General features: G+C 37.9%; 1 protein-coding gene across 2 annotated transcripts in view; it reads left to right on the top strand.

The window, feature by feature from the left end:
* Window positions 1-21249, top strand: part of PDS5A (PDS5 cohesin associated factor A) — a 78160-nt gene that overhangs the window by 417 nt on the left and 56494 nt on the right. For both annotated transcript variants that reach the window (XM_041470425.1, XM_041470501.1), the window contains exon 2: window positions 554-724. In XM_041470425.1, the coding sequence (XP_041326359.1) occupies window positions 554-724 (171 nt within the window). The remainder of the gene's footprint in view (window positions 1-553; window positions 725-21249) is intronic.

The raw sequence follows: 21249 nt of genomic DNA, 5'->3' as shown, positions 1-21249 counted from the left end.
GGGAGGGCGGCTGGGGGGCTCTGAGGGAATGGGGGGGTCGCGGGGGGGTTTTGTTTGCGCTCGCCGCCGCCTCCCTCCCTTCCTCCCTCCCTCCCCCTCTCCTGTTGGCTTCTCTGCCTCCCGATAGTTTTGAGGCCTAACTGTTTAGGCCTCGTCTCCCGGCTCCGGGGCCGGTGTGCCGGCTCTGAAGCACCCCCTGGGGCCGGAACGGCGTCCCCGGCCCACCCCTCGGGCCGTAAGGGGCCCTTGGCCGCGGGGTATCCCTCGATTGGGCCCCAAATTTCATTGTAAAACCGTCGGCTGCGAACTAACAGTGTTGGGCTGGAGCAGCCCCGCAATGAAAGGAGGCGCCGGAGGGGAGCGGAGAGGCCCGAGTCGCGGGGAGCGGCGGCGGGCCGGGCCTCGCTCCCGCCGGGATGCGGCGGGGGCAGCGCTGGGGGGCGCGGCCGGCGGGGCGATAGCCGGGGCCTTCAGCGAATTGAGGGTGAGGAATGGAAAAAGAGGGTTAGAAAGTCGTTTCTATTCTGCTGAACTTTTGTTTTCTGACCGATAGAGGCCGGTAGAGGACTGTGGAGAAGGAAAGTTTATAACCAGCAGCGCCAGGATGGACTTCCCTGCTACCCAACCAAAACCTGCTGCCGACGGTAAAATCATCTACTATCCTCCTGGAGTGAAGGAGATTACGGACAAAATTACCAACGATGAGGTGGTTAAACGGTTAAAGGTGAGCACTTCCGACCACCACCCCCTCCCTGCAACTTTTACTTGTTAAGGTAAACATTTTATCCCTGGAATGGAGAACTGCCAGAGTTTTGTTGTCCTTCCTGCCTGCAGACTTTTAAGGGCATATGACTTCATTGTTTTTCCTTGAAAGTGGAGGATCCATTTTTCCCATTTTTTGTAATTCATTACTGTTCTCTTGTGAGTTCTCTCAATGCTGGAGTTGGTACATTAACTGCTAATTTGTACATGAAACATATCCACAGTTTAGAGGAGAGGTCTGAAGTGGAATCATAAGTAATAATTACAGGATATACTAGCAAAATTTTTTGGCAAGCTAGGTGTGTTTTGGGTTCCAGCATTTGAAGAAAGTATAGTTGAGCGGAGGAAACAAGCCTACGTAAGAGTATTTTTGATTGAAAAGATCAGTGTTTGCAAAAAACAAAGCTTAATATTTGGTTTTTATGGATGGAATTTTGAAGTAGTTTCAGATGTAAAACCTGCCTCAGATTTTTTAACTTAGTGTAATACATACTGGTTTTTTCCTATTTAGTATAATTAACAAAATTGCTACATTTTCTTTAGGAAAAGGGATTGTTAGAAAAGCATCTTCTCTGCTTATTTGACAGCATCCTGGGGGAGTGCGAGTCTTGCCTCTTTTTTATTTTATTAATCCCTTCTTCCACTGGAAAAAAAATTAAATGCTACTGTGATACAGTAGGATTATTTCTTAAATCCTTTCTGAAAATAGAGAATTAGGTTCAGCATTGATCAAATATTGACACAGCTCGTTTGTTAACACCATGGTCTTTGGACCAAAGGTTTTTGTAACCTAGGATTTGGTCCTGTGCCCAGGGTGGAGTAATAATTTTTAGAGATGGGAAATATTCTAAATCTGACGATCTGTTTCCTATGACAGCAGTGACTCCACAAAGACTGAAAAATAGAAATCATTGTCTGGGCTGGTCAGTAGGTACATTGAAAAGTTTTCTTAGCTATAAATGTGAGGAGAACGTAGGCTTTGTGCTTTGTTTTTCAAGCAGCAAGGCACCTGTCAGTGTTTTTTTTCGAAAATGAGCCTTGTTGTGCATTTACAGTTTTGAAAATTATTGAATGGGCAGGTTTGGCCTAGTATTTTCAAAAGTGCAGTGGAATATTGCCAGTTACAGGAGAAGATACTAGAGTTGTGACTGTTGAGACAGATACCTCATATTAAAGTCTGTGGAATGCAGAGGAATGCAGTTTTGAGCTGATCCTTGAAACAGGTATTTTATTTTGTCCCAGTTGGTGGACCTGCAATGGGGAACTATGTCGTTCCTATATAATAGGAATAATGGAACTTGAAAATCATGTATACATCTTTTACTGCATTCACGTGTGTGTGTATTGCACATAATTTCCAGGCTAAGGGCAGACTTTTTTCCTGTTGTGTTTTAACGAATTATTGTTACAGAATTCAGACAGCCAAAAAATTTGAGAGTAACTTCAAATAGAAATAAACTTTGCTACTGCACCTACTAACATTATTTTTCTGTCTGAAATGACAGACAAAGAATTTTCTTACTGTATTGGCACTGTTTAATCTGAGTCAAAAGAATTTTTTTGTCAGGTGTGGGCTTTACTGAAGCATCAAGAAAATGGGAAGTACTGTACGTTCTAGAACTAAACCAACAAGTATGTTTTTCTTTATGCATTTGTGTAATGCGTATGTTCTTTATGAAGTCTGAGCTTCTTTATATCAATTTACAAAAGCAAATTAATTTTGGTATGTGGACTATTATGATGATGCTGTGCTTGGGATAGAAATGCTTGTAAAAGTTTTGTTAAATTTCTTCAAGTTTTCTTCAAAAGATAACTTTCCAGAACTTTAAATGTGACTTAATGATAAAAGCCAACTTCAACAGAATGTACCAACTCAGGCATGAATCAGTTCTTGAAACTGTAGATTTTTTGTCTTCTTGGCCATGCATCAGCCAAAGATGCTCTTACAGAAGGTGTTTCTTACAGAAAATGTGCAACTTAGAGTTTTGGCCACCAGGATGTGAATCAGTTCCTGCAAATTTTTGTTCTTTTAGCTTGTTGAAAGTCATGGTCAACTTAACTGCTTACAAATTTGTGTCCTTATTAGCAAGTTTTCTGGTATCGTATCTGTATTTTTGTGTCCAGACCTCTTCTAATGAAAGCTTTTCTTATTATTGGAACTTGAGACTTCTGGGCACCTGTCCCAGAGTGCCTGAGCAGCAGCTTTTGTGCCAAGGACTTCAAAAAGAATGTTTTTATATCCATTCCCTCCTTCTGCTTGGGGTTGTGGGTAATAAAATGTAGGCCAGATACTTTCAAAGTGTTTTGACATGTCTGTATGATAACATTATCATTGTCCTGAAAATGAAAACATTGAGAATTTTAAAATGAACATGCGTCTTTTGAGGGATGTAGAAAGGAAATGCCTCAGGATTGCATATGTATGGCAAATGAAACACAAGTTCAGGTGCTTAATGGAGTCAAAGGTAGTTTCTGGAGTGTTAGATTGCATTGATGGTTTGGTGCCTTCTTAGTATGTGATGTATAGTTTCAGCTGTTGAGGAAGTGATTTTAACTGGTGTGCTGTGGATGGGGTAAAGTGTCCATTCAATAGATCCAATCAAGTTTAATCAAACTAGGCAGCTAGCACGTAGCAGAGTGTTGAGGTTTACTGTACTTTTGACTACAAAACAGTTTTCTTTTAGGTCAGTCTTTCTCTTTACAGGGCAGATGTTCAAGTTATATAGGGATTGATTTTAGAGCTGCCAGTCAGATGCTTGGCAATTTGCGTAGGGCTTATGAAGAGGGATGGTAACTTTGACATAACCAAGTGATAGAAGGGGAAAGCAAACAATTTTAAGGCACCCAAGAAGCCCTCCTTCAGTTCCAAGATCAAACCAGAACCTAAATAAAACTTGAGAGCAATTGTGTTAGCAATATTATATTTCTTTCCATAAGATAGTTGGGGGTTGAAAGAAGTTTTAGAATCTTGGCATCTGCTTTGCTGCAGAGCTTCTTTATGACTATTTAATTTTTTTCAAAATTGACTGTATTTTACTGCTGTGTTAAACTGTAGACTTGTATATTGTTGTCAGTAAACTGTTAAATCTCAGATACAACTTTGATCACAAGAGAATAATAAAACGTCATTGATATAAAGCATTTTTAGTCATTATGATTAAGATTAAGTAGTGTACTTAATTGTCAGATACATTACAAATAGCCCCATCAATCCAAAATGCATAGAGACTGCCTACATGGGCTGTTTATGTCAGTCACTGAGAAAATCAAAGCCAGAACTGCCACCAAAATATGTGGGGCACTCAAGTGCTTGTCCCAACCTCTGTTCTGTACCTTCTTTACAAGCTTTTTGTTTTGCTGCACACCAAAATGGAAGGGTTGACCGGGTTAAAACTTAGCAGGGCAAAAAAACTTCAACCAGCCAACAACAGAACACCCACCCCTCTCCAACTAAGTTAATTTTAACCTGAACCCTTTTCTTGTGTAATTTATCAGGAAAACTCACAAATACTTGGGCTGGCACAGGACAAAGCCAACTTCTTTTTTTGGCAGTCCTACCTTAGAGTATTGAAGGAGCCTCAGAGTTTATTTGAATGTGAAAATTAGCAAATGTTTTCTTTTGAGATAGGGATGGGGGACATTTGCATTGTTTCTGGAAAACCATCATGTCTGCTAGAGTTTTTAATGTAAAAGAAAGAATGCATGATGGTGAGTTCAGATAAAGCTTTGTACTAAAAACTGTCTGGTAAAGAGTAAGACAAGTCTGTAAACAAAAAGAAAATACTTACAGTGCAGCATTTTCTTTTACCTTGAGATATCAGTGTAAACACAAATTCATGAAATTTGTAAAATGCACATTTAATCAGGCACTAAATATACACAAGTAAAAAAAAGTTTCTGAAACTTTTCAAAGGAAAAGAAGCGATAAAGTTATTTCAGCGTGGATATTTTAATCACAGGTTAAAGGCAGCGTTTAAATATGTTTCTGTGAAATTAAATTTTATAGTTAGACTGTAGTGAGGGAGATATAGTTCTTTATCATGGCTGGGTTGGATTCTGGTTTTTGTTTTGTTGGGGTTTGGATTTTTTGGGGGAATGAGTGTCCTTTTGTTTTTCAGTCAGTCCAATAGTCTTGTTCTTTTTTCCATGGTGACAGTTAGGCAAGGCATTTGCTGTGAAAGTTGCATTTGATTTCAATGCCCCCCACACCCTTTCAACTTCTCTCCAATTCTCCTCCTGGCATGCCCACCGCAAGGCCTAGCTTGTGATCATCTGGGGAAGTTAGCACTCCAGGTGTGCCTTGAAGTCTTGCCTATCTTGTCCCTTGGCATTTCTTAGTTATTATAAGTGTTTATGGGAGAATGAAACAAGCACCCTCCCTCTCCTCCTTTCCATTGTCTTTCTGCGTGTTCCTCTGGTTATCAGGTGTTGGCCCCTTTGGCCTGTTGTGTTTCAGTACCACTAGAAATAGGTGATGCTAACAATTTATCATATCGTGCACAGGTAGTTTTAGGCATCTGTTACATCATGGTAAAATTGTGAAAGGTTGCTTGATGCTACTTAGATGTTTTGGAAAAGGCTGTAGTTACGTGACAGGAAAAAAGTTACTCTCAACTAAACCTGATATTTCTGCATAAGTTAATGGCTGCTCTCCGAGGTTTTGTAGTTAGATGGACCTTTGATCTGACCTGGATTTTACCTAGATAGTTCTATTAAACTATACTAAAAAATACAAATTAAAATGTCATCTGGTAGAAGAAATTTGTTGCGTCACCCACAAGAATTTTGTATGTTTGAGAGAAAAAGGTATATATACATAGTAAGTGGGTTGGATAGTATATTAACTAATAAATGTTCTTTGCTGGCAAGTCTTGGATGACATGGGTGACTTGCATGTATTTACATGCTTGTATTTAAGAATTATGAGTAATTTTGTGGAGGTCATACGGCCAGGTTACAGAAATGATCCACAGTTAATTATTCTAATAATTTTAAACTTTCATTAATTGTATTTAACTGCAGACTGCAGTTGCAATGTTCTTGAGCTATTGCTAGCCACATAAGCCTAAAGCCAAATTTTTAATTTGATTTTGCTCGTAGTTTAATCTTTTTAATTAGTTTGAGTCTTGTAACAATCAAGTTTTTCATTAACTAGGACAGGCCACTAGTCAGAGAAGAAGAAATTGTGTTCTGATTTTTTTTTCCAAATGGCATATTAACCAATTGCTTTGCAAATTTGCAAATGTCCCAGTTTTGCCAGTCCTTAGAGGAACAGACCATGTGGGCTTACCAAGTTCACCCAGATGTTACTGAATTTCAAACTGATTGGTGATGACACCTTTTATTTTTGTGTCTGATAATTTTGTTTTGTTACAAGTGCATCAGTAATTAATGGCAATTTCACATGTACAATATTATTTTAATGGTTTCCCAGCAACACTAAGATAAATGTGAAAGGGAAAAAAGCCCCCATTTGAAGGGGGGGGAACCCCAAAGGTAGCTGAATTAGAAATGATAACTTCTGATGTCTGACCAATGAAATGGACAGACTAGTTCAGAAGTCTTTGTGCCCTTATTTATTCTACTATAAACTTCAAAGAATTTTTAATCTTATGCTAATGCTTGAGGTTTGTGAGGCATGATGTTAATCACAGTTAAATAAACTGAAGAGTTACTGAAAAGGAAAAAACCAAACCCTAATACCAGAAAGACAAGCTGACTTCTTATGTCTGATTTGGTATTTCTAAATTGTGACTTCTGAAGTGAAGTGCATTCTGTTGCACTTTATATGTTCAGACTGAAAGTTTCTTTGATTTCAGCTACATTTCTGAGTGCCCAGGGCTTCTCTAAATCAGGCCTTATCATCTCTCCAAAAAAACCCAGAAAATGACTAATGTTTTCTGTGAAAACTGTGTTACAGGTTGTTTTACAGGCATTATATAGAAACTTTGTAATAGGTGGGAGGCTGGCATGTAAATCTTCAGACTTTACCATTTCGAAATGTGGTATAGAATACTCATTTTCTTCAAGTATTTTCCTTCACTTACAGTATTCATGTTTGATAAATAAGAAAGGTGGTCTTTGAGCAATATTTCTCTACCAAATAACCTTGATTAACTCCAGAACAAGTTTTTTAATGTGAGTGGAACCAAGTTATGGCTTCAGGATTTTGATTGTGGTGTTTTCCTTTTGTGTGTGTGTAATCACTTAACAAGTACTATATTAACATTACAATTACAAAGACTGACTAGAAGTCTTTGAGAAGTACAGGATTATTTACCTTGGAAAAGAGATGATAAGAGTTGTTGTGATAATAATAAATTACAAATTTCTGAGTTTGTCCCCCTCTTCTAAAATTAAAAGAAATATTGAATGCTAAATATTACTTAGGGGCATACTGGAAGCCTGTGGCAGACCAGAGCTCTACTGATGTTGTCTTCAGTATAAGTGACATGATTTAGTCATATAAATCACTTTAGGTGGATATGCAAGTCAGTATGTATTTTTATGGTACAATGTGGGAGACTTTTTGTGAATTGAAATATTTTAAATAAAGTTTGGATAAAAAAAATCTGTGACATACTGGATTCGTATGAGGAGTTTGTATGCCTAAGTTTGCAGAACAGCAGGAGCTTCAGCTGTGGTCAAAGACTCATAAAGGAAGTGTTATTCTCTTACCAGTGATATGAAGTGAAAGAAAAACTAGCCCTGGGCTTGCAGACATTAATATGGAGATGATTGATAAAAAGGGAAATCAGACATATATATGTGGTTATTTGTCTACCTTGTCTACTTGAATCAGCTCATACTATTTTGTCTGCTTAATGTCAATGTGCATCTTCTGCTATGATAAAGAAAAACAACAGACAAAATAATCAGCAGATCTTTGGTTCACAGTATATACTGTAGCCGTTTAGCCATTTTGGTAGTTAAAGAAACCAAATTTTTCTGTAGTCCCCAGTCTATGTTAAACATTGTTTATATCTGAGGGTTTTTTTCCCAGACTCCAATATCTTGTAAATCACCATTGTTACCTAGAAATCTAAAACACATGCTTATTATTGGTGTAACTCAAAGCAATGGGTGTTTTGCTGGCTTTGCAGCTGCAGTAAACGAATGAACTGTATTCCTGCTGCTCTGCTGACATCAGAATTTGGCTGTTGTAAAGATCTCTTAGCATGACGAAATACTGCTAAGGAGAAGCAAAGATAAAATTTGCACAATGTAATTGCTGCTCAGGATTGAAGATAGAAAACTTTCTGGTACCTGGATAGCATGGGGATATTCTAAACTTACATTTTACTTGTGTGAGACTGAAGGTACATACTTAGCTGATGGAGGTGTCAGAGCTTCAGTGTTAGGATCACTTTTCCAGCAGGGGAAAAATGCTTTCAAATTTACTGTGAAGGCTGATCAGCTATTTTAGTGTCTTACTCTCAAGTGAGTTCCTGTTTCTTTCTAGTTGTTCAGTTGTATTACCTGATCTTAATGGTACTCTATTGTCTTCCATGAGTACAACCTGTCACGTTTTGCTGGAATACAGTTTGGTAGTTATTAGCATTTTAGGCCTTGTGTCTTCAGTTTCTAATGCTAGAAATTATGACATCTCTCTCCGTGAGATTTATCAAAACTTTCCAAACTACTGAAACAGAGAAAAGGTTTTGTACTGGCAAAATACATTCATAAGCATTAAAGAGATATGTCTTTTCTATTTACCAGTAATTTTTGAACAGATATTGAAGATGAAAGAGAAGGAGGAAGAACATTTTTTAAAAAGGATTTTGGAGTAGTCTTATATTTCTGGAGTTTGCCAGAACTCTATTCTTTGGTGTCTACAGCACCTGAAAAATGCACATGCTTAAAAATAAAGTAGCTAGATTAGTAGTTAGCAGTATTAGAATTTGCTTGCAGTCATTAAAGAATTTCCATTCCTCTGCAATCATTGTTTCTTTCTTATGGCTCTCTGTGGAAATAGCCTGATTGACCATGAGAACATAGCTTACCATCTGCAGTTTTACAATATTTTTAAAATACTATGTAACTTACTGATGTTAAAACTGTTTTTATCTGTGCATCTAGTGTGAAAGCCCATTGAAAGACCAGCTCTAAACTTGTGCTTATTATGGAAATCTTATTACTGTTGTTTTAAGTACCCAAAAATCAGTCTCTCAAAAACTGGAGGGAAACATTTGTGTGTCTCAGTTTACTTTGTATATGTGATAGAGCTTTGCCTGGGAAAATGTTTTTACCTCGCTTGTCTAATGAAATAAGTCTAATTTATTAGTTACTGATCTTCGCTCAAGTTTCATTAGTTCAAAACTTGCTGGCAGTTGGACAGAGGTTTCAGAGATGGAACACTTGTCTAACTGTTGCTGAACAGAATAGAGACATCCAAATTTTGTTTACACAAGGAAACATGGACCAGCACTGCTAAACATTTCAAAAGGCAGCAGCCCATGTGCTAGCTGGATTAAATTCAGCTAATTATTTCATGGGTGTTTCAAATGTTTTAGGGGATCTGCTGACCCCTCTGCAGCTTTCTGAACAGGGCACCCAAAGGAAAGCGGGCAGGTAATGCAGGAGGGTGAGAGTAAGGCAAGGGATGCAGCAGCTCCCTGAGAGGAGAGTGGTGGGGAAGAAGTCTATTAGAAACCAGCCAGTGGCAATTTTGCTGCTTGTGATGAAATCAGTTTCAAATAGCTGCAGTACAGGAGATAAACAAGGAAAATAAAGCACAAAAACTTTTTAATACTCTCTTTGCCCACAAACTGGTGGTGGGTGGTTCATGGTATTCAAAAGTATTACAAGTTTTTAAACTTAAAAGTGATTGTTTTTAACAACTGAATATGAGACTTGTATTCTGTGATCAGCTTGATGAAAATTGCTTGTACAGTATGGTGTCACTGAAAGGATAAAGCAGTAATAAAAAAAGCTAATCTAAAAACCCAGCAAAACCCAAATCACTCAGAAGTCGTTTAAAATCTTAAAAGCCAAACAGTAAGTTCTTTAATTGATGTTTTGTATAGTAGTTTTTTATGCAATTACCTTTTTTTGAGTTTTTCTGGCTACTTAGAGTCAGGGTTATGGTACAAGTGCTGAAGGAGAATGTGTGCACTGAAACTATTGTTAAAACTTAGGAAGTGCTTAATATGAAGAAGTTTTGCGATATGAATGTTACAAATTATGCCAGTAGTGATGTGGATATGAAAAGAAATTGGTTATAATAAGTTGTTCCTTGAAAAAAAGTAAGCTAATTGACTTCTGTTACAAATTCAGTGTAAGGAACAATGTTGCATATTTCACCTTAAAATTTTTACTCTGTCTTTTGGTCCATAGGGTAGTCAAAGTATAGTAAATCCTGTTATTTTAATATAATTTTGTGTTTTAAGTGTGCTTTTTTTCTGGTACCATTTGAAAATATGTGCATGTACTTAATTATCCAAATGCAGCAATGATTCTCTGTAATAAACTCATTACTGAAATTTAATCAAACTATTCGTAATTTAGTAGGGAATTCCTTGAAAGTAAATTCTGCAGAATATAAAAATTGTTATTTTCTTGTGATTTAATAGAGTAAAACCTGATACTCACTTAACTCTGACTGCAGGGCTTTTCTCTGGGCCTTATTCTTGTCAGTCATAAAAGAAAAAAATTTTCTTTTAGAAACTTTGTGAAGAGAAGTAATTCAGAAATTTTCCTGCTTTGTTTACACAATGGCAGAATGTATTATGGAGTATGTGAAAGGAAGTTTAAGCTGTTGCAGTAGTAAAAATAAAGCAGGTAAACTCAGTACTTTGTTGTCATGGTTGAAAACAACTCAGTGATCTGTGAGAGGTGGAAAAAGTGGCCCTATATGTGTGGGTTTTAACAGGCGTTTCTTTCTCATCAATGAGCTGCTGCAGAGTTAACACTCATTCACCTAGAAGGCAAATGAAGAATGCAAGGCAGTTTTAAAGCTTTTTTCCTTGAAAATGCATGTTTATTTAAATGCCTAATTCAGTCATCCTTTATAAATGTAGTTGGCATGTGTCATTACTCCTGAAAAATTCTAATCCATCTCAAAAGCTCCTTCCTCTGCTATTACCAGTAAAATATCAGTGGCAAGAAGTACTATTTCTGCTCATGTGAAGTCACTAAATGAAGGTCTAGTAGGTCTTTGTGACTTGTTAGTAATATTTTTTTCTTAGAAAATGTATGTAGAATATGAAAGTAGGCATAACTGTAGCTGAAAGGAAATTGGGAAATCTGGAAATAAGATTTCAGCTTTGTTCCTTTTGAAACTGGTAGTCTAGACTGCTGTAAAACCATGAGAATTTTGCTTTAGGAAATGGAGGGTTCACCAAATACAAAAACTGTATCTTTGTAGAATATATACACATTAATAGAACTGGAAGTAGGTCAGTAGAAAACTTAATAAGCCATTTAAAAAATCACTTTGAAATGGGAGTAAAAACCAAGTTAGTGTCTGTGTTTCTAAATTTCAGCTGGGAAAGCGGGGGTGGTGTGTAATGTTTTCCAAAGTTACGGTCTCTCAGCCCTAGCCCATGTTTCCCTTTAAAGGTTAAATCACCTTCAATCAGATTACAGATTAAAAAGATGCCATTTAATTTTGTTTCACTTTGACATTTTTAGATACTGTTCTTAGTTTAGGTTCTTGTGCAAATTGGAGCATTCTGGTCTGAGTTAGATATGCTACGTAGATTAAAGAATACTCATCCTGGAATTGGAGCTCTGTGTGTCACTCCATGTTTGATGCTAAAACTGGTTTCTGATACCTGTGTGTGTCTGTGAGGATGGAGTTCACCATTAGATTTTTGTTTAGCAGTAGAGCTGGTTTGAGAAATGCCTTGAGGGATTCTATCTCACAAGCTCTGCCTCCTGAGAGGTCATACTGTGGAGCTGTGCCCTAATTCACACTGTCTTGAGACTCCTCAGAGTTACTCCAACCTCAGTCTGTACGAGGGCTGTCATGTGTTTGTTTCTGTACAGAATCTGAATTGATGTTTCTCAACACTTCTTTGAAAGCCTGGCATCATGCGGCGTCCCCAGAAAATTAGTTTTAAAACTAACCTCAAAATGTTATAAATAAGGACAATATTAGTTGTTGGTGTTATTAGAAGATTCATTGAGAGTTTTCCCACAATTTTTCATCATCTTTGTCAATATTCTGCTCAAAAACCAAGTTGTGGGCAAAAATAATTTCATCAGGAATGTAAGAACATGGAGGAGTAAGTAATGACAGGTTTGTTTTGTAGAGTATTGCAAGTCAGTTTAATGATCTGAGCTGACCTGCATAGTGGGTATACTAACATAGTCTAAATCAATTTAGTTTATCTTTAAAATAAATAATTAAAAAAGGCTAGTTCTCTTTATAGACTGCTAGAATTGTGTTCTGGAAGCTTGTCATCCTGGCACTGCTGTACATGAGTACTTTTGAGTACTTTTAGTGTGATGCTGCTACTGAAGAAACAGTTGCTCATTTTCACTGTTGCTGCCACTGCTGTTCAGGAAGAATAATGGTTCAAAGTAATTTTCCTTTATTTGAGTCACCAGTGCTCCTAAAGTCATAGAAACAAATCAAGTTTGTGAAGAGTGAGAGGAGAAAAAGTAGAAAATAGAGGCACATAGTGACTGTAGGGAAAGAGGGGAAAACTGGTGTTGGAAATGGTGCAGTTGCTACACCAGTAGGTGGAGGATTGCCTTGAATCAAACCGTGGTGTATGGAAGCACAAACACCAAAGCCAGTGCTTTGAGCCAGTTAAATACTCTTGCTGCTTGTATTTCCCCATGCCTGTCCAGGTGTATCTGTGGCTTGCAGGGTACTGGATTGTAGAATTGATCCAATTCAAAAGCAGTTTTTCCAGGTAAGTTTTCGTTTGGATTAGTGTGACTTGTGCAGTCACCTACTACCCACTCCTTGCTTTCACAGAAGCTCTGTGATAATACTGGGGTGAACTATTACTTGCAGTGACAGCTGAATTTGGGACACTGCGTTCATTGAGTTTGACCCTACTAAATAAACTTCTAAGTCATTAAACTGCACCCTGAGATTGGGCTGAAGTAATCTCGCCCTCCCCTGTCATTTTTACAGCCATGTAATGAGCTGGTTCAGGAAGCAGATATATCTGAAAAGAAACCTGGGCAGAAAATGGGATTTTTCAGTAGTGTCACTTATCTGCCACTTAGTGCTGGCATAATATAGGGACAGATCTGGCAGATTTGGGTTGACTCACACAGCCATGAAACTACACCCTAAGAAATTCTACAAACACCCCTCCACCCCCTCTATTTGTGAGGCAGTATCTGTAAACAAAATGAAGTGTGTCCCTTGTTTCAGGGAGCTGCAAATCTTGGTGCAGTGGATAATGTACTGGCCTTCCATGTCTGAAAAAACAGAGGGGAATATTCTCTGGTTACAAATAATTGAGATCAGTGCTGTGTTTATACACAAATGTGTGGATTTTGCTGGCACCAGTAATTTTGAACAAGCATGAATGTTGGGAAATCCACGATGAATTTTATGATGTTTAGCTGAGTAACTGCAGTAGTAAATACCATTCATCTTAATACATAATTGCTTTCAACATTATTTGATTTTATATTTGAATTCAGAATTGGTGTAGTAATAGTAGAGAGAAATACTTAGATAACACCTCTTCTTTCTCTAGGATTGTTGGTTTTCTCTGTTGTTGTCTGTCCTATTTGTACAAAAGGTGTAATTTGAGGTTTCAGTTTTTTCAGTCCTCCCTAAGCATGATGGCTCTCAGTTCTGTACCAGTATTATGGTTATGAGATGCAGTCTGTGATGTTTAGACTGGTCTTCTCCTGTTCTGTAGTCCAAACTACCGAGTCTTGTGCTGTGAGTTGAACTAGAGTAGGCGGTACAGGCCAGAGCTTGCAAACAGATTTGTCTTCGTCCTGGCTCTGATTCTTAATGTTTTTTCCCTTCCTAATGCCTGCTGTAGTTGTTCTTTAAACAAAGACTTGTGCTAACTTCCAGGATGTGTCAGTCTGTAGGGGAGTTACTGCATGCATACCTACACGTAGACAGAGATGAATCTTTTATTTCCAGATAATCACATAATGCAGGAAAAAATTGTACTGCCCAGCAGATAGGTACCATAAATAGCTTTCCCCCCCAAGCATGAACTGATAAAATGCAAGTAGTAGAATCTTCTTTTTGTGTGTCTGTCATATCAAAGCCTGTTATTAACACTCCACAGGGCTTGTAGCAGGAATAAACTCCAAGTTTACTCTGGCATGCGAAGCGCTTTCCGAATTATTCATAGAAAGTAAGAACTCTTCTTTAACTCATTTAAGTAATATTTTTTACACTTCAGGACCTGAGAGTTGTGCAGAACTTATTAAGGACTCATTGATAGGAGTCACAAAAATCTAGCTGCTGTTGAAATATGTTTGAACATAATTTTGTTTATTCTTCTTAGAGTCAGTTGTTTGCAAGGAGTTTGCAATTCTTTAGTGGTTATATGCATCAAAAATCTATAGTTGCCAAACTTGAGCTCATCTTAGAGCTGAATTTTGCCTGCTTTTCTAGTAGCAATTTATTTGTATATGGAAACTTCTGTGAAAATAGTGTGAGAATGTTGCCAGAAACTTTTGGATGAAGTTATGGAGATAATTTTGATTATACAAATCCTTACTTTGAAATAATTTGATTTCATCTTATATTGTTTGGTTTGTGGCTTGTTGAGTTTAGTTGTTTCATTGTATATTGTTTTTGAAAGAAGCCCTTACTGGTACTCTTCTATTCAGAAAATGTCAAAATAATGCTTAAGAAATGAATGCATGGACACGCTTTACATATATTCACATCTGAGTAGTAAATTTGGATTCCTGGAGTTCAGGTTTTTTGTTTGTATATAAATTCTGGAGACATTGACTCTTCATTCAAAAATCTGTAATTACCTGGCAAGTCTTTGATAGTATATGAAAAAAAATCTGTGAGTAACTGATACCATTCATGACCAGTAGATCAAATGTTCAGAGGTTTGACCAGCACAAAGAAATTTGGGAACATTTATGGGAAGGTGGATGGAGGCTAATACCTATTTTACTTTAAAGTTATTTTGTGCTGTCTTAATCCTCACCAGAGTGCTTGTAAAACCATCATACTGAAAATGAGGGGGAAAGATGTTCTGCGTTTCCTGGGCTTCTCTCTAAGACGGCTGACTAGGAGATATGCTTTCTCACCCAAGAGAAGTGATAAGCACATAGGATACAAAATGCTTAATATGCAGTGATGGAAAACCGCTTTTCCTGCTGCTTGGGTTCTCAATACCTGACTCACACAAGCATCAGCTGTCTTCTGACCTCTGAAGGCAGCTCCTAGGCAAATTCAAAACAAATACTGTAGATACACTGCCAAAGATGTGCAGGTGGCCACTACCTGATTTGAGTGTTACCCCATGATTTTACCATTTTTTAACCCTATGTGTGAGCAGTCTGGGCTCTAGCAAAAGAAAGAGGCCTAAAGTAAAACAAGGCAGTGGTTTCAAGTGGGCAGCAGGCAGCAGTTTTCTTTGCTGAATTGTATCCCTTTGATACTTCTTTTTGGTCCTTAGTACAGGCAATACTTAACCTTCAATGGGGAAACTGCCAGTAGTGGACTCTGAGAGTAACGTCTTCTGGCCTCTCTCCTTGATTAGGAATTTGAGCCCCATCTGGATTAGTGTTATTTGCTCTACTCTCTACATCTGGAACAGAGTTCTGTAATTAATCTCATCATGAATGTATCAGTATTTTAGGACTATGGAATAAAAATACTGAAGCATTTTCCTCAAGATCAGTTACTTGGTCAGCATCTGGTTGTTTCCACCTCCACTATTCTCCTGTAAAATTCAAAGTAAAATATTAGTTCTCAGCCATTTTCTTTAAGGTGCTAGGTGGCTTCAGTTTAATGTTTGAGTTTTAGATGCTAAAGATTGTAGTTGACAGATTTTGTTTCCTGACCATAAATCTTAGCCAGCAGCATTTTTAGCATGTCCAATGAATTCTTGGCAGCTGTAGAAGACCATTGCATACCTCTACAATTTGTAGGCCAAAGTGCATTCTGAAATTTTCTTTCCTTGCTATGAAGATGAATTGCGAAATGTGGGCTACTGTTCTGGGATCACTGCAGCTGAGCAAGTGAAGTGAAATCTCTGTAATTTTTGAGTCAGAGAAACAAAGATAATTTTTAAATGAGGCGTTATTTTGGCTTCGGGCCACTTCAGTGCAGTACTATTGATGAAGTGGGTGCTTTTTGTGCGTACTGGGCTATCATAATTTTTTGTGCCAAAGTTTGTGCATTCTTTGTAAGCTTCTCAAATTTCTCTTTGACACTGTGTCACAGATGCAGATATTTGTGAAGTGACTGAATCCTGGGCCGCTGGGTAACAGATTTGTGTTCATGGTTGGGGTACTGGTTGGGTTGGGGTGCATTGTTTCAGCTGTGTGATCTTAAGGAATCAGGTGAATCCAGCTCTTTCAAATGAAGGCAAAAGTTACTGTTGCAGAGTATGTGCTGTCTTGAGACACTGCATCTGTTGTGCTGGAATTTACTGAATGAGTTTAAAAAACTCAGAAAGTGTAAAACTTAGTGGGTAACAAACATTTCTAATGAAGTATTGAACTAGGTGTTAAAGTACTTTAAACGGTATAACCTCAAGAACTCCTCTAAACCTGTGTGGTTTCATACTTTTGGCATGGAAATTTCTCAAATTTTGTCATGGTGAGGATAAGTGATTTTTCTGGATGGCCATGCCTAAGTATTTTGCAAACACAGAGCTACAATACCTTAAGGGTTTTTTAAGTATGCTAGACCTTCAGAAATTCTGTGTGATTCCTGTTCTAGGCATTGTTTATGAGGATATTGCTGCTAGCTACTTGAATTATATTCGGTACTTGCAGGTTGCTGACTCAGCAATTTAGTTTAATGAGATGTTATTTTCAGCAAAATTCAGCATCATCAATTGTGAGACTGAACTTGAATGATGTGTTTAAATACATAAATTAAGCATTAAATACATAAGGTGTATTCTTTAATAAAAAATGTCTTTATCTGAAGTCTCTTTCTAGCAGAGCAAGGAAATAGCAGTGGTCTCTGATTTTCAGGACCCCAGTGAGCTTTCCATTTTTCAAAAATGAAGTTGTAGTACAAGACACTCCTTATTGGAACTTACTAAAAAACGTCAGTCACTTTTTGAAAGTGTTCTTAAAAAATGGTATTGTATTAACACTTTATATCTGATACATTGCCTGCCTCTTACAGTATATGCAGTAAGAAACAAACTTCACAAAATCAGTAGCCATAAAACTGTGATTACATAGGAGGAATGCTGAGGGACAGGTACAGCAGTTACGGTCATATTCAAGCTATTTGCAAGGGAGGAATTTGATGGAACTGATAGGCAGAGTAGTTACAGAACTCTTATGATGGAAACAGGCAGTTACTTAAGTTCTCAAAATACTAGAGAAAAATTCCAAGTCAAGACTTTATTAGCCTGACCTTGAAATAACTGCAGAAAATCAGAGCAAAGCCACCACTGCTCTGAGATATCCTCTAAAACAATATTGCTAGTCCAGAAAGGTATATTAGAGCTCTCTAACAGCAAGAATTCAGGGGTTTTTTTTCTTTAATTAAGTAAGAAAAAGTCATGGTTTTATAAACAGAGTACATATTCTGGATTTGGGATAATTTTCAATCAGCTCAAGGTTACTATATTGCTTGAAAATGCTATTAAAATGTTTAACAAAGTTAGAAACAGGTGAAAACAATCCTGTTACTGGTGGTTGGGTATACGTGTCAAGACGCAACAAATAAAAATAGGTATGAAACAGACACACAAAACCTGGTTTTTGGTTTTGCTTTGGTTTGTGGGGTGTTTTTTTGTTTGTTTTGGTTTGTGGGGTTTTTTTTGTTTGTTTGTTTGGGTTTTTTTGTTTGGTTGATTTTTTTTTGTTGTTGTTCTCCTGCTCTTGCATTTTCATTTTTACTTTTTCATTGCACATACAAATGCACATTATTCCTGTGCTCAAAATGGAGAAGTCTACATATAGTATCATAAAATGATCAGTAAAAACATTAAAACAAAAATTTTTAATACTTTCCTATAAAGTCTAGGAAAATGCTTTCTATAAATAATATATTTGAAATATTTCCACACTTTTAATATTGGTAATTATAATGGTAATATGAATTTCTTGAAGACTTTTCATATTACTCTTTGCTACCTATGTTAGAATCACATACACAGATGTGTCATATTTGTTTTGCAGGCTTATTTCTCAGAAATTGAATATCCTACACATAATCATTATGTCTTTAGCATCATCCTTTTGCTGAGCACTGTGGATTTGACTTTCTGTCCTTATATCAGCAATATCAGTGCTTTTTGTTTTTCCTTTGGTCTCCAGCTCCATTGTAATGACAATTTTTAAATGGAAAATTTCTTTAAAATATTATTCATTTCACATATATCAGAAGTCAGTCTGTTACTTAAAGGTATTTGATAATAGGCACAGTAAAATGATTTAGTCTTGCTAAATGAATTCTACAAATAGAATAGTTTCCATACATTTATTAGAAATAATTTTCTTCCTCCTTATTGAAAAATGAAGACTTACAGCCAAGAAAACCACTCTGCATCAGTTTTTCCCTGTGCTTTAAGAATTTTGAGAAACTTTGGTTTGGATGGGACTAGTTAAAAATAAAATGAAACCACCAGACACACAAGAAGAAAATTCTTGCATGTTGCATTAATTCCATTTTGTAGTGCCTTAGTTTTGAGCTTGATACCTGCCTAAAGACAAAGCTTTGTCTTTAGGCATTTTGTGTTTCTGATACAGGTAATAGTGTTCAACAGATAGCAAAATTATCTGGTAAAACAGAAAGATAATTTGTTTGATCAGAATTCTTTGCAGCAGTGCATCTCACTTGGTAGGTGTTGTAGCTGGTGCGTCACCAGCTGCTGGCAGAGGTTCTCCATGACAGCCAGTGCCTTCTGAGGAGCTGGTTTGATGTGCTGGTTTGTTAGGGGTTTGGTTTTGTTGTTACTGTTTTGTAGTATAAGTTTTGATTGTGAAAGATCAAAGATATTTATGGTTTCACAATTCCGATTTTTGTCCAGCCTTTCACATTGGGAATGGAAACTCCCAGTTTCTGCATTCTGTATAATTGTCATTAGTGTGACAGTGTTGTACTGTGACTCCATTAGATGACAAGAGATAAAATTCTTCTGTGAAGTTTTGTCACAAAATATGGGTCATGCTAGGGTCTCACATGATTTGCTCCCGATTTTCAATTCTAAGGTGCAGTGGAATGTGGCTCCTAAACAAACCAGAAAATTCATGTCATAACTAAAGAGTATTTTCTTGTTGACCTATGGTACCATTGTTCTGATACTGTGTATGATGGCATTATGTGCAATTGCTGATCAATCAACCAGTTGCATGAAAGAAATTCTAATTTATTTCTTCTCTTACTGTCACTTTTTCCTTTTAAAATAAATAAACTGTGCAATCAGTTAAAGATCAACATACAAATAGTTCACATAATTTTCTGTTTTGGGAGATACTCAGGTCACCACAGTTTACAATATTGCTGAGAGAAACACTTTTCTTGTAAGAATTTTTTTTTTTTTGTCTCATGTATTGATTGTGTTGAAACATGTATTGGGTTTGCATGGCCAACCTTTCGTAGTGGGGGCGAGCTATAGGGGTGGTTTTTGTGAGAAGCTGCCAGAAGCTTTCTCCCTGTCTGGCAGAGACAATCCCTGATGGCTCCAAACATGGAAGTGCTGCTGGCCGAGGCTGGGCCAAATAGAAATGGTGGTAATGCCTCTGTGGTAACAGATTTAATAAAAAGGTGGTTATTTGCATTGATGGAAGCCAGAGAAAGAGAGGGAATATGTGAGAGGAACAATTCTGCAGACACCCAGGTTAGTGAAGAAGGTGGCAGAGAAGGTGTTCCAGGCCCTGGAGCTGGGATTCCCATGCAACTTACGGTGCAGACCATGGTGAAACAGCTGTGACCTGAAGCCCGTGGAGGACCACAGAGGTGCAGAAATTTTCCTGCAGCCTGTGTTAAAGACCATGGTGAAGCAGCTGTGGCCCTGCAGCCTGCGGAGGACCATGGAGATGCTGAGATCCACCTGCAGCCTGTGGAGGGGTCCCACCCTGCAGCAGGTGGAAGCCTGAGATGAAGCTGTGATCCCATGGGAGACCTGTCTGGAGCAGGGTCCTGGGAGGGATCTGCAGAGCCATGGAGAAAGGAGCCCATGCTAGATCAGGTTTGTTGGCAGGACTTGTGAGCCTTGGGGACCCTTGCTGGATCAACCTGTCCGAAGGACTGCACCCTGTGGAAGAGTGACTTGTTTTGGAGCAGTTTGTGGAGAGCTGTTTCCTGTGAGATGGACTCCTGTTGGAGGAGTTCTTGGAGAACTGTCTCCCGTGGGAGAGACCCTACTTTGGAGCGGTTGAACTCCTCTCCTGAGTAATGGGACTAGCAACATGGGACAAACTGACCATAATCCTCATTCCCTGTCTCTCTCTGCTGCTGGGGGAGGAGGTAGAGGGATGGATAGAAACGAACGTGGTTGTAACATTTTGCTTCTCATTATCTTGCTCTGATTTTATTAATAAATGCAGTATTTTTAATTTGAGCCTGTTTTGCCTGTGACAGTATTGGGTGAGTGACCTCTCTCTGTCCATATCTCAACTCATGAACCCTTTGTCATATTTTCTCTCCCCTGTCCTGTGGAGGGCAGTGATAGAGAGGCTTTGGTGGGTGTCTGGCACTCAGCCAGGAACAACCTACTGTAAAACACAAGGAGGAAAAAGCTCTTTATATATATATATCCTGCTTCTGGTTGACAGTCAGGAGAGTGTAGGATGTACCATGGGATGCACCTGTACCATAGTGTAGAAATAGATATGGATAGAGTCTTTACAGCATCAGTATTGCTGGCAGCATAGCTCTCTATGCGTGTTTAATGTGAAACCCTAACACATGATTGGGTTGTAAGAATTGATCTTAAATAACCACTTCAAAGTGAATCCTTACAGTCAATTCACAGTAGAAATGCAAATGCCGTTGTTTTGTCTAGCACCACCTTCTCTTTGGAAGAGGAAATTAATTAGCACACAGCATTGAGCTGGTTATGAAGAATCCTCTCTCTCACATCTGGAGGCTATTAGCAAAGTATTTGTGAAACTTCATATGGAAATAGAAGCTCCTTCACCGTGGGGAATAAGGTTTGAAGAATTTTTTGGTTTTGCCCCAGCCATATATAACACTTGCCATTATAGCTAGGGGAGGAGGTCTTCTTAAGGAAATGCTTTGAACTGATGATGTCTTAAATTATCATTAGAACATTTAAAAAACAGTCTCTTTTTAGTCCCTCTGCAAAACCCTTTCATTATGTATCGATGTATGTGGAAGCAAAGTTTCTGAGAATTTAGGTGACTTTAGGATCTTCTTAGGATATT

Source organism: Pyrgilauda ruficollis, unplaced genomic scaffold (assembly GCF_017590135.1).
Source record: "Pyrgilauda ruficollis isolate IOZ18807 unplaced genomic scaffold, ASM1759013v1 scaffold1, whole genome shotgun sequence".
In the NCBI taxonomy this organism is placed as follows: domain Eukaryota; kingdom Metazoa; phylum Chordata; class Aves; order Passeriformes; family Passeridae; genus Pyrgilauda; species Pyrgilauda ruficollis.
Note: the sequence above shows the minus strand (reverse complement) of the source record. Positions and strands in the feature narration are given on the sequence as shown.